Source organism: Oncorhynchus clarkii, chromosome 12, assembly GCF_045791955.1.
Source record: "Oncorhynchus clarkii lewisi isolate Uvic-CL-2024 chromosome 12, UVic_Ocla_1.0, whole genome shotgun sequence".
Classification (NCBI taxonomy): domain Eukaryota; kingdom Metazoa; phylum Chordata; class Actinopteri; order Salmoniformes; family Salmonidae; genus Oncorhynchus; species Oncorhynchus clarkii.
In genome coordinates, this window is record NC_092158.1 from 7,145,794 (window position 1) to 7,159,734 (window position 13,941).

The following is a 13,941-nucleotide window of genomic DNA, read 5'->3' on the forward strand; positions in this document are numbered from 1 at the left end:
CATTAGTTGTAAAGATTTGGCACTAACCCTAACTAGATTCTACAACGTAGCTAGTTAAGGAGAAGAATATTCAAAGGTTTATCTTAGCATAACAATACATATTGGGCCACAGCAGCAGCTCTGCTTAAAATGGGGTTGTGGAGAGAGAGACAGAGAGAGACAGAGAGAGACAGAGAGAGAGAGAGAGAGACAGAGAGAGACAGAGAGAGAGAGAGAGACAGAGACAGAGACAGAGACAGAGAGAGAGACAGAGAGAGAGACAGAGAGAGACAGAGAGACAGAGAGAGAGACAGAGAGAGACAGAGAGACAGAGAGAGAGAGAGACAGAGAGAGAGAGAGAGACAGACATAGAGAGAGAGAGAGAGAGAGAGAGAGAGAGAGAGAGAGAGAGAGACAGAGAGAGCGAGAGACAGAGACAGAGACAGAGACAGAGAGAGAGACAGAGAGAGAGACAGAGAGAGACAGAGAGACAGAGAGAGAGACAGAGAGAGACAGAGAGACAGAGAGAGAGGTAGAGAGAGAGAGAGAGAGAGAGACAGAGAGAGAGAGAGAGAGAGAGAGAGAGAGAGAGAGAGAGAGACAGAGGGGCCTTTTGTTTTTCTTCTTCTCTTGTTGACTCATTAGGCAGACGGTCTGTAGGGTTGCTCCTCTCCTCTACTCTACTCTCCTCTCCCCTCCTCTCCTCCAGCTCCCAGCAGCTCCTCCAAACCAGCTACTGCCACCGTTTTCGGCTTAGACTTAGACAACAACCCACCGCCACTCCTGTCTGACTTCTACAACGGCAACCTTCCTTGGTTGACTACTCAAAAATAACAAATGTCAACGAGCCCCCCCCCCCCCCCCAAAAAAAAATGTGAAAAGGTTTTCTGCAGGATGTAACACACATGTTCTCCTGCGTGTGTGTTTTATTATTTTACCCGACGTCAAACGAACAAACAACCCAATGCAGCAAGATGCTTGGCGCGGAATCAAGAACGGCACAAAGCTGCCATCCAGGGTCCGTTGGTACACAATGCCCGCCCGTATCATCAACACAAAAAAATCTGATTGTATGGCTTCCGTACAAAGACGGCCCTGTTTTTATTTCGAATGGGGCACGGCGGTGCCAACTTGGTCGGAGGGGTACGCCACCCTCGTCCCTGGCACAGAGAAGAGGCCCAGGCGGGAACGTACAGACTCGTACGCTAGGCGGAGAAACGTCAGCCGCCAGTTGGACATTGTCCGTCTGTTGTATGTAGTGAGAAACTCAGAACAGGGACAACAATGGGCTACATGTGTAGTTCTGAACAGGCCCACATGACAAAGCATTTATCTACATTGAAAAACACCAAGGCCTCATATTCAATATATTGAACACATTTCTTATCCATTTTTGGTTGGGTATAAATATATATTTCAGGATTTAAAAAAAAATTATTCATGTCTATAAAAAAAAAATGATGCTCAAAAAAAAAATACAAATTTTAAAAAATATATATAAATATATGTTGGAAAAAACAAAGATACACAAATAAAAACTAAAATTATGATGGGAGCACCTAACATGTCAAAAATATGCAATATTAAAATGTCTCATCATTATAAAACAAATATAATATATAATAACCCATAAAAGGCAAACAAGACAAATAATGGAGGATGATCACAACGTGAATACGCAAGTATCCATTAAATCCACACAACTAAATTCCCCGGCTTCACCAAGAGAAATAAAACGCCATTCCTTCTTCACACAAACATGACGTTTGTGGTCAGTCGTCGAGAACACTGTGAGTGGAAACAGGACAGACATGGTGATCTTCTGATTCAACTCGAGTGATAAGACAGTGTTAGAGAGAGGGCCTTCTACGAGGCGCAGGCTAGTCTACCTGCTCTCTGATATGGCTTGCTGTTCTCTACTCCTGACTGATTAGTATCAGAACGCTGAAGAAGCTGCATCGTGTCAAGAGAAGAGACAGATACACTGACCCCCTTAACACACCTTTCATTCTCCTCTATATCTCTCTATTTCTGGGAGCATCGTGAAACCCAAACAATAATGTCAACAACGATAATTCTTTTAACAAAAACAAAAACAAAACAAGGCTTAATATAGGCTGACTTTTATGACATTACACATCTCTCTTTCAGGAATAGCACTAGCAGATTTTCACAAAATTACATTCAATCAAATTAGTGGTTCCCGATGCTTCCTTAAATAGTATTTTCATTATACTTCATTTAAGATTATTAAACATAACGGAATCATCTACATTATATTAGTAAATTAGTATTACAATAGTATATTAGTATATTAGTATTACAATGGTATATTAGTATATTAGTATTACAATGGTATATTAGTATATTAGTATTACAATGGTATATTAGTATATTAGTATTACAATGGTATATTAGTATATTAGTATTACAATAGTATATTAGTATATTAGTATTACAATAGTATATTAGTGTATTAGTATTACAATGGTATATTAGTATATTAGTATTACAATAGTATATTAGTATATTAGTATTACAATATGTAGATATAGAGGTTTAATATACTAGACTAACCAGCGCTAACAATATGTAGATATAGAGAGGTTTAATATACTAGACTGACCAGCGTGGGATAACAACATGTAGATATAGAGGTTTAATATACTAGACTGACCAGCGTTAACAATATGTAGATATAGAGAGGTTTAATATACTAGACTGACCAGCGTTAACAATATGTAGATATAGAGAGGTTTAATATACTAGACTGACCAGCGTTAACAACATGTAGATATAGAGGTTTATTATACTAGACTGACCAGCGTGGGTTAACAATATGTAGATATAGAGAGGTTTAATATACTAGACTGACCAGTGTTAACAACATGTAGATATAGAGAGGTTTAATATACTAGACTGACCAGCGTTAACAATATATAGATATAGAGAGGTTTAATATACTAGACTGACCAGCGTTAACAATATGTAGATATAGAGGTTTAATATACTAGACTGACCAGCGTTAACAAAACGTATATATAGAGGTTTAATATACTAGACTGACCAGCGTTAACAACATGTAGATATAGAGGTGACCAGCGTTAACAACATGTAGATATAGAGGTTTAATATACTAGACTGACCAGCGTTAACAATATGTAGATATAGAGGTTTAATATACTAGACTGACCAGCGTTAACAACATGTAGATATAGAGGTTTAATATACTAGACTGACCAGCGTTAACAACATGTAGATATAGATGACCAGCGTTAACAACATGTAGATATAGAGGTTTAATATATTAGACTGACCAGCGTTAACAACACGTAGATATAGAGGTTTAATATACTAGACTGACCAGCGTTAACAACATGTAGATATAGAGGTTTAATATACTAGACTGACCAGCGTTAACAATATGTAGATATAGAGAGGTTTAATATACTAGACTGACCAGCGTGGGATAACAACATGTAGATATAGAGGTTTAATATACTAGACTGACCAGCGTTAACAACACGTAGATATAGAGGTTTAATATACTAGACTGACCAGCGTTAACAACATGTAGATATAGAGGTTTAATATACTAGACTGACCAGCGTTAACAATATGTAGATATAGAGAGGTTTAATATACTAGACTGACCAGCGTGGGATAACAACATGTAGATATAGAGGTTTAATATACTAGACTGACCAGCGTGGGATAACAACATGTAGATACAGAGGTTTAATATACTAGACTGACCAGCGTTAACAACACGTAGATATAAAGGTTTAATATACTAGACTGACCAGCGTTAACAACACGTAGATATAGAGGTTTAATATACTAGACTGACCAGCGTTAACAACACGTAGATATAGAGGTTTAATATACTAGACTGACCAGCGTGGGATAACAACATGTAGATATAGAGGTTTAATATATTAGACTGACCAGCGTTAACAACACGTAGATATAGAGGTTTAATATACTAGACTGACCAGCGTTAACAACACGTAGATATAGAGAGGTTTAATATACTAGACTGACCAGCGTTAACAACACGTAGATATAGAGGTTTAATATACTAGACTGACCAGCGTTAACAACATGTAGATATAGAGGTGACCAGCGTTAACAACATGTAGATATAGAGGTTTAATATACTAGACTGACCAGCGTTAACAACACGTAGATATAGAGGTTTAATATACTAGACTGACCAGCGTTAACAACACGTAGATATAGAGGTTTAATATACTAGACTGACCAGCGTTAACAATATGTAGATATAGATTTAACAACATGTAACAATATGTAGATATAGAGGTTTAATATATTAGACTGACCAGCGTTAACAACACGTAGATATAGAGGTTTAATATACTAGACTGACCAGCGTTAACAACACGTAGATATAGAGGTTTAATATACTAGACTGACCAGCGTGGGATAACAACATGTAGATATAGAGGTTTAATATACTAGACTGACCAGCGTTAACAACACGTAGATATAGAAGTTTAATATACTAGACTGACCAGCGTTAACAACACGTAGATATAGAGGTTTAATATACTAGACTGACCAGCGTGCTGGTATAAAACATCTGAGTCCCTCTCTCTCCAGCACATGTGGAAAACATACTAGTCTAGGTATCGTCCCTACGTTTATTTCTAAGCAGATAAAACAAACAGACCAGCGTTAACAATAACAACGATAAATTACGTGAGGAGTTTTTTTGTTGTTGTCTTATCCCTTAAAGAGAGTCTGATAAAAAAAAAAAAAATGTCCCCTAGAAGTAGAATAGAATAGAATATAGACAGTCTACAGTTGAACACAGAGGGAGACTTACCGCTTTTCCGTTGTAGTAATACATTAAGGAACCTCCAGTCACTCCTGGGATGGTGTACGCACAATACATGGTTGTATTAGTCGTTCTGCCCCACTCTTCACTAACAATCTTTAACAACTTTCACTTCTTACTCGCTTGTCTCTCCTTTTTTCTTTTTCTCTCTCTCTCTCTCTCTCTCACAACAATTCCTTCAGTGTCATTTTCCCATATGGCCAGGCCAAGCATGGTGGGTATACAAAGCAGGGAGAAACCATTTCTGACGTTGGGATATTGGGGAGGGGAGGAGAGAGGAGAGAGGGAGGAGAGAGGGGAGGGGGGATTGACTCGACTCTTCCTCTTCATGTGGCCCTCCCCCCTCCCTTCCTCCTTCCTCTCTCACACGCTCTCTCTCTCTTTTCGTGCACTCACACACATACACACACATACACTATATCCTCTCTCTCTCTCTCTCTCTCTGTACATCTATCTCTCTCTCTCTCTCTCTCTCTCTCTCTCTCTCTATATATATATATCACTCTATCTCTCTATATATACATTTCTCTCTCTCTCATAAATATATACATATATATACACTGTATATAGAGGGAGATTTATATATATATATATATATATATATATAGAGAGAGAGAGATAGAGAGAGAGAGAGAGATATCTATATATAGAGAGATAGAGTGATATATATATATATATATATATATATATATAGAGAGAGAGAGAGAGATATCTATATATAGAGAGATAGAGTGATATATATCTCTATATATATATATATATAGAGAGAGAGAGAGAGAGAGAGAGATATCTATATATAGAAAGAGAGAGAGAGAGAGAGAGAGAGAGAGATATATATATGCAAATAAAGCCCTAAATTGAAATATAATGTAATTGATATATACAGTATATATATATTTAAACACACACCTGCTGACACCTATCTTTCCATAGTAAATCTGGATCCCTGCGTCCTGCTACGAAGGTCGGCTTCTTTGAAGCACACCAAATATGTGACCCGATTCAGGAAATGTCGCAAGTCACGACTTCACAGGAGGGCTGTTTGAACGTAAAACATGTTATTTGTTTATTTAAATGTGTTTTTTTTGGGGGGGGGGGGGGGGGGGGGGGGGGGAGAAATGCCTTCTCGAACATGTGAACTTTCATGTAAATACGAATAAAATTGTTAAATTACGAGCCTAGTTGGATTAGCCACAGAAAAAGTTGGCAACCTTCCCACTAGCCATGATTGGCTGAGATAATTTGTATTTATTTTTATTTTACCTTTATTTAACTAGGCAAGTCAGTTAAGAACAAATTCTTATTTTCAATGACAGCCTACCGGGGAACAGTGGGTTAACTGCCTGTTCAGGGGGCAGAACGACAGATTTGTACCTTGTCAGCTCGGGGGTTTGAAATTGCAACCTTCCGGTTACTAGTCCAACGCTCTAACCACTAATGAGTGGGCTGAACATGCCGAGAGATGAGTTCGGATTGGTCTGCCATGTAGTATGTGTCTGTCGATTGGAGCTGGTCAGTATGTTTAGGTAATCGTGTTGAACGCGGCTTTAAAAAAATAAATGTCTCACGTAGTAAAACTGCATAAACCTAATGTCAAGTTAAAGTGTACTGTTAGCTCGCTAGCGTTAACTGGATGGCTCGCTAGCTAATGTTACGTGTATGCTCTCCACTTTCCGGAGGACCCGAGTTTTGAAATCGGTGGAATTAGAGAATGATAGCTAAGGAGAAGGAGAATGTGTCTCCGAATTACATCTTCAAACTAAAGGCAACCATGCATGGCATCAGACAGGAGATGCATCCAACCATGCATGGCATCAGACAGGAGATGCATCCAACCATGCATGGCATCAGACAGGAGATGCATCCAACCATGCATGGCATCAGACAGGAGATGCATCCAACCATGCATGGCATCAGACAGGAGATGCATCCAACCATGATGAATACTGGTAAGATTTTTTAGATATTACACGTTTATAATTTTGACAGAAAGTGTACTGTTAGCTAGCTAACGTTAGCTGGCTGGGTCGCTAGCTATAACGTTATGTGTATGATCTTATTCTTCGTATCTCAGACACATTTGCTTGACTAGTTACAGCCATAAAACCTGATTGGTTAGCTACCTACAGATTCATGCATGGTAGTAACGTCATGACTTGTGATTATGGTCCATTGTTTAGCTAGCCAGCTAGCTAGCTACATGTCTTAACAAAAGACTCCAGTCTAATATCGACAAAGTATTTTCATTTCAAGTTAAAGTGTACTGTTAGATAGCTAGCTAACGTTATCTGGCTGGCCCGCTAACTAACGTTACGTCATGCGTTGGGATTCATTGTTTACCTAGCTAGCTATCGAGCTACATTTCTTAACAAAATACTCTCGACGTAGTGTGCCAGAGTGCAGAATAACTGATACAGTTTTGTACGCTCAACACCCATTGAATATTACCAGTGTCAGTAAATGTCGGAAAACAAGACATAACTCAATGGTTGCCAGCAGCACCAGTTACAGTCACCAACGCTCTGGATAGCATGACAAAAGCCTAACCAGCTCTGCCAGGGGGAGTAAAATGGTCAGAGCGGGGTGTTCTCTCATTATGTATCTGGAAGTAGCTAGCCAATGTTAGCCAGTTAGCTTGGGTGCTTTGACTGTAGTTGTGAGGACAGGGCTTTTGGAAAACAACCCTACTTATTGGCCAGAGTGTGCAGTGTGCGCTCTGAACGCAAAACCACCGATTAGAGAGATAGGGCGAGTAATGTTCAGTGAGCTGTTCTCTCTCTCTCTCTCTCTCTCTCTCTCTTAGATGTCTGGAAGTACAGAACACTCAGATCAACCCTTAAAGAGATGGGTGTGGTCTAAAGCATAAGAGGGTGTGAACCATGCTGAATGGGTGTGGTCTAAGGCTTAAGAGGGTGTGAACCATGCTGAATGGGTGTGGTCTAAAGCTTAAGAGGGTGTGAACCATGCTGAATGGGTGTGGTCTAAGGCTTAAGGGGGTGTGAACCATGCTGAATGGGTGGAGACATAGAAGAGCTCTTCACCAGATACCAAAACATTGAAAGACGGTTTTCTCAAAAGTCAGTTCACAAGTTGATCAACTTTCAAAGCAGAAATACTTTCTCATTGTTTCCTCAACTGTAGTGTACGATATACCATTTTGTAGCTCTGAGTCTCTACTTTTATCCAATGTAAAAAAACACAATTTCAAATGTTGCTACGTAAGACCGAATCCAGGTTGTGAGTCACATTCATAAACACCGTACCTCATATACCATCAGCTCTCTGTCTTCACACTGTACCTCATATACCATCAGCTCTCTGTCTTCACACCGTACCTCATATACCATCAGCTCTCTGTCTTCACACCGTACCTCATATACAATCAGCTCTCTGTCTTCACACCGTACCTCATATACCATCAGCTCTCTGTCTTCACACTGTACCTCATATACCATCAGCTCTCTGTCTTCACACTCTACCTCATGTACCATCACTTAATTTAACACTAGAGAGACAATATATATATATAATAAATATGAATATAGAGAGACTGAGAGTGAGAGAGACACAGAGACAGAGGGAGAGCGAGAGAGAGAGAGGGAGAAAGACAGAGAGTAGTAGAAACAACCATTATAGGTTTGAATACAAACGCAGTTAATAGACTCCCCCCTTTTTTTGCTTTAATTTGATTAAAAAGCGAGTGTCAGGAAGGGAATGGTATGATGCACATCTAATAACTGAACCATCTGTCTGGTGAGCTGGCTGGCTCCCAGCATTGTGCTGTATGCAGCAGCATGAGAGCTTGATGAGAGAGAGAGAGAGAGACAGAGAGGAGAGAGAGACAGAGAGAGAGAGAGAAGAGAAGAGAGAGACAGAGATGAGAGAGAGAGAGAGAGAGAGAGAGAGAGAGAGAGAGAGAGAGAGAGAGAGAGAGAGAGAGAGAGAGAGAGAGCGAGAGAGAGAGAGACAGACAGACAGACAGACAGACAGACAGAGACAGACAGAAGAGACAGACAGAAGAGAGACAGAGAGAGAGAGAGAGAGAGAGAGAGAGAGAGAGAGAGAGAGAGAGACAGAGAGGAGAGAGAGACAGAGAGGAGAGAGAGACAGAGACAGAGACAGAGAGAGAGAGAGAGAGAGAGAGAGAGAGAGAGAAGAACACACACCATTGTAAATACAACCCATATTTATGCTTATTTATTTTATCTTGTGTCCTTTAACCATTTGTACATTGTTAAAACACTGTATATATATATATAATATGACATTTGTAATGTCTTTACTGTTTTGAAACCTCTGTATGTGTAATGTTTAGTGTTAATTTTTGTTGTTTTTCACTTTATATTTTCACTTTGTATGTTGTCTACCTCACTTGCTTTGGCAATGTTAACACATGTTTCCCATGCCAATAAAGCCCTTGAATTGAATTGAAAATTGAATTGAATTGAGAGGAGAGAGACAGAGAGGAGAGAGAGACAGAGAGGAGAGAGCGAGAGAGATAGAGAGAGAGGAAGAGAGAGAGAGAGAGAGAGAGAGAGAGAGAGAGAGGGAAAGGAAGAGAAAGAGCGAGAGAGAAAGAGAGAGAGAGATAGAGAGAGAGATAAAGAGAGAAAGAAAGGGAGAGAGAAAGGAAGAGAAAGAGAGAGAGAGAGAGAGAGAGAGCAAGATAGAGACAGAGAGGAGAGAGACAACCATTGTGAGATGAAAAAAAAACGTATAAATAAAATATTTTTATAAACTCTAAAGAGAAAAGCAGGAAGAGAGAGGAGCCAGGGAGGGTCCAGAGAGGAGCCAGGAGAAGTCCAGGCAGGCTGCACCTGTGCTCAAGACAGAAGGTGGGTTGGTTGGAAGGTGATAGATGATAAAGCAATGCTAAGAGCATCACATGGCCTCTTTCTTCGCTCAGTCAAACCTCCCAAGGACCCACACAGCCCGTCAGAAGTGTGTGTGTGTGTGTGTGTGTGTGTGTGTGTGTGTGTGTGTGTGCGTGCGTGCGTGCGTGTGTGTGTGTGTGTGTCAACACACAGTCAAAGCCCTCCACACAGTCATAAAGGAGTGTGCCAGACCACCACTGTGTACAGTGGACAGACAAGCGATACACCAGACCTGGACCTTGACACTCTCTATGACAATAGAACTTGGAATAACCAAAATAGAACTCGGAACCACCACAATAGAACTTGGAACCCTCAGAATAGAACTTGGAACCCTCACAATAGAACTTGGAACCACCACAAGAGAACTTGGAACCACCATAACAGAACCTGTAAACATCACAATATAATTTGTAACCACCACAATAGAACCTGGAACCATCACAATAGAACTTGGAACCACCACAAAATAACTTGGAACCACCCCAATAAAACTTGGAACCCTCACAATAGAACTTGGAACCACCAGAATAGAACTTGGAACCACCACAATAGAACTTGGAACCATCACAATAGAACTTGGAACCACCACAATATTACCTGAAACCATCACAATAGAACTTGGAACCACCACAAAATAAATTGGAACCACCCCAATATAACTTGGAACCATCAGAATAGAACTTGGAACAACCAGAATAGAACTTGGAACCACCACAATAGAACTTGGAACCATCACAATAGAACTTGGAAACACCACAATATAACTTGGAACCACCATAAAATAACCTGTAATCATCACAATAGAACTTGGAACCATCACAATAGAACCTGGAACCATCACAATAGATCCTGGAACCACCATAATAGAACGCGGAACCACCATAATAGAACTTGGAACCATCACAATATAACTTGGAACCATCATAATAGAAATGGAAACCACCAAAATAGAAATTGGAACCACCACAATATAATTTGGAACCATCACAATAGAACTTGGAACAACCACAATATAACCTGGAACCATCACAGTAGAACTTGGAACCACCACAATCGAACTTGGAACAACCACAATAGAACGTGGAACCTCCATATTAGAACCTGGAACCATCACAATAGAACTTGGAACCACCACAATATAACTTAGAATCATCATAATAGAACTTGGAACCACCATAATAGACCTTGGAACCACCACAATAGAACTTGGAACCCTCAGAATAGAACTTGGAACCCTCACAATAGAACTTGGAACCACCACAAGAGAACTTGGAACCACCATAATAGAACCTGTAAACATCACAATATAATTTGTAACCACCACAATAGAACCTGGAACCATCACAATAGAACTTGGAACCACCACAAAATAACTTGGAACCACCCCAATAAAACTTGGAACCCTCACAATAGAACTTGGAACCACCAGAATAGAACTTGGAACCACCACAATAGAACTTGGAACCATCACAATAGAACTTGGAACCACCACAATATTACCTGAAACCATCACAATAGAACTTGGAACCACCACAAAATAAATTGGAACCACCCCAATATAACTTGGAACCATCAGAATAGAACTTGGAACAACCAGAATAGAACTTGGAACCACCACAATAGAACTTGGAACCATCACAATAGAACTTGGAAACACCACAATATAACTTGGAACCACCATAAAATAACCTGTAACCATCACAATAGAACTTGGAACCATCACAATAGAACCTGGAACCATCACAATAGATCCTGGAACCACCATAATAGAACGCGGAACCACCATAATAGAACTTGGAACCATCACAATATAACTTGGAACCATCATAATAGAAATGGAAACCACCAAAATAGAAATTGGAACCACCACAATATAATTTGGAACCATCACAATAGAACTTGGAACAACCACAATATAACCTGGAACCATCACAGTAGAACTTGGAACCACCACAATCGAACTTGGAACAACCACAATAGAACGTGGAACCTCCATATTAGAACCTGGAACCATCACAATAGAACTTGGAACCACCACAATATAACTTAGAATCATCATAATAGAACTTGGAACCACCATAATAGACCTTGGAACTGTCACAATGTAACTTGGAACCTTCAGAATTTAAATGGAAAACACCAACAACCTGGAACCACCACAGTAGAACTTGGAACCACTACAATCAAACTTGGAACAACCACAATAGAATGTAGAACCATCTCAATAGAACTTGTAACCCCCACGATAAAACTTGGAACCACCAAAATATAACTTGGAACCACCATAATAGAACTTGGAACCACCCTAATAGAACTTGGAACCACCATAAAAGAACTTGGAACCATCACAATAGAACTTGGAACCATCACAATAGAACTTGGAAGCACCAAAATAGAACTTGGTACCACCAAAATAGAACTTGAAACCACCATAATAGAACTTGGAACCATCACAATAGAACTTGGAACCACCACAATAGAACTTGGAACCATCACAATAGAACTTGGAACCACCACAATAGAAATTGGAACCATCACAATAGAACTTGGAACCACCGAAATAGACCTTGGAACCACCATAATAGAACTTGGAACCATCACAACAGAACTTGGAACCACCATAATAGAACTTGGAACCATCACAATAGAACTTGGAACCACCACAAAAAAACTTGGAACCACCACAGTAGAACTTGGAACTATTACAATAGAACATGGAACCACCATAATAGAAACTGGAACCACCACAATATAACTTTGAACTATCCTAATAGAACTTGGAACCACCACAATAGAACGTGGAACCACCACAATAGAACTTGGAACCACCACAATATAACTTGGAACCACCACAATAGAACTTGGAAGCACCATAAAATAACACGGAACCACAATGATAGAACTTGGAACCACCATAATAGAACTTGGAACTATCACAATCGAACTTGGAACCATCACAATAGAACTTGGAACCACCACAATAGAACTTGGAACCACCATAATAGAACTTGGAACCACCATAAAATAACATGGAACAACAATGATAGAACTTGGAACCACCATAATATAACTTGGAACTACCACAATCGAACTTGGAACCATCACAATAGAACTTGGAACCACCACAATAGAACTTGGAACCACCAACATAGACCTTGGAACCACCATAATAGAACTTGGAACCATCACAATAGAACTTGGAACCACCAGAATAGAACTTGGAACCACCACAATAGAACTTGGAAACATCACAATAGAACTTGGAACCACCACAATAGAACCTGAAACCATCACAATAGAACTTGGAACCACCACAAAATAAATTGGAACCACCCCAATATAACTTGGAACCATCAGAATAGAACTTGGAACAACCAGAATAGAACTTGGAACCACCACAATAGAACTTGGAACCATCACAATAGAACTTGGAAACACCACAATATAACTTGGAACCACCATAAAATAACCTGTAACCATCACAATAGAACTTGGAACCACCACAATAGAACCTGGAACCATCACAATAGATCCTGGAACCACCATAATAGAACGCGGAACCACCATAATAGAACTTGGAACCATCACAATATAACTTGGAACCATCATAATAGAAATGGAAACCACCAAAATAGAAATTGGAACCACCACAATATAATTTGGAACCATCACAATAGAACTTGGAACAACCACAATATAACCTGGAACCATCACAGTAGAACTTGGAACCACCACAATCGAACTTGGAACAACCACAATAGAACGTGGAACCTCCATATTAGAACCTGGAACCATCACAATAGAACTTGGAACCACCACAATATAACTTAGAACCATCATAATAGAACTTGGAACCACCATAATAGACCTTGGAACTGTCACAATGTAACTTGGAACCATCAGAATTTAAATGGAAAACACCAACAACCTGGAACCACCACAGTAGAACTTGGAACCACCACAATCAAACTTGGAACAACCACAATAGAATGTAGAACCATCTCAATAGAACTTGTAACCCCCACGATAAAACTTGGAACCACCAAAATATAACTTGGAACCACCATAATAGAACTTGGAACCACCCTAATAGAACTTGGAACCACCATAAAAGAACTTGGAACCATCACAATAGAACTTGGAACCATCACAATAGAACTTGGAAGCACCAAAATAGAACTTGGTACCACCAAAATAGAACTTGAAACCACCACAATAGAACTT

At 39.7% G+C, this 13,941-nt stretch overlaps 1 protein-coding gene and 1 long non-coding RNA gene across 16 annotated transcripts in view; one reads left to right on the plus strand and one right to left on the minus strand.

Annotated features, from left to right (window-relative positions):
- Window positions 1–13,941, plus strand: part of LOC139422672 (uncharacterized) — a 1,300,889-nt gene that overhangs the window by 195,325 nt on the left and 1,091,623 nt on the right. The window lies entirely within an intron of this gene.
- Window positions 1–13,941, minus strand: part of LOC139422670 (transcription factor 4-like) — a 411,500-nt gene that overhangs the window by 116,002 nt on the left and 281,557 nt on the right. For 2 of the 15 annotated variants that reach the window (XM_071173868.1, XM_071173867.1), the window contains exon 1: window positions 4,829–5,051. The exons of the other annotated variants lie outside the window; for them this stretch is intronic. In XM_071173868.1, the coding sequence (XP_071029969.1) occupies window positions 4,829–4,897 (69 nt within the window). In that variant the 5' untranslated portion in view covers window positions 4,898–5,051. Of the gene's footprint in view, window positions 1–4,828; window positions 5,052–13,941 lie in introns of those variants that run through there. 15 annotated transcript variants of the gene reach the window in all.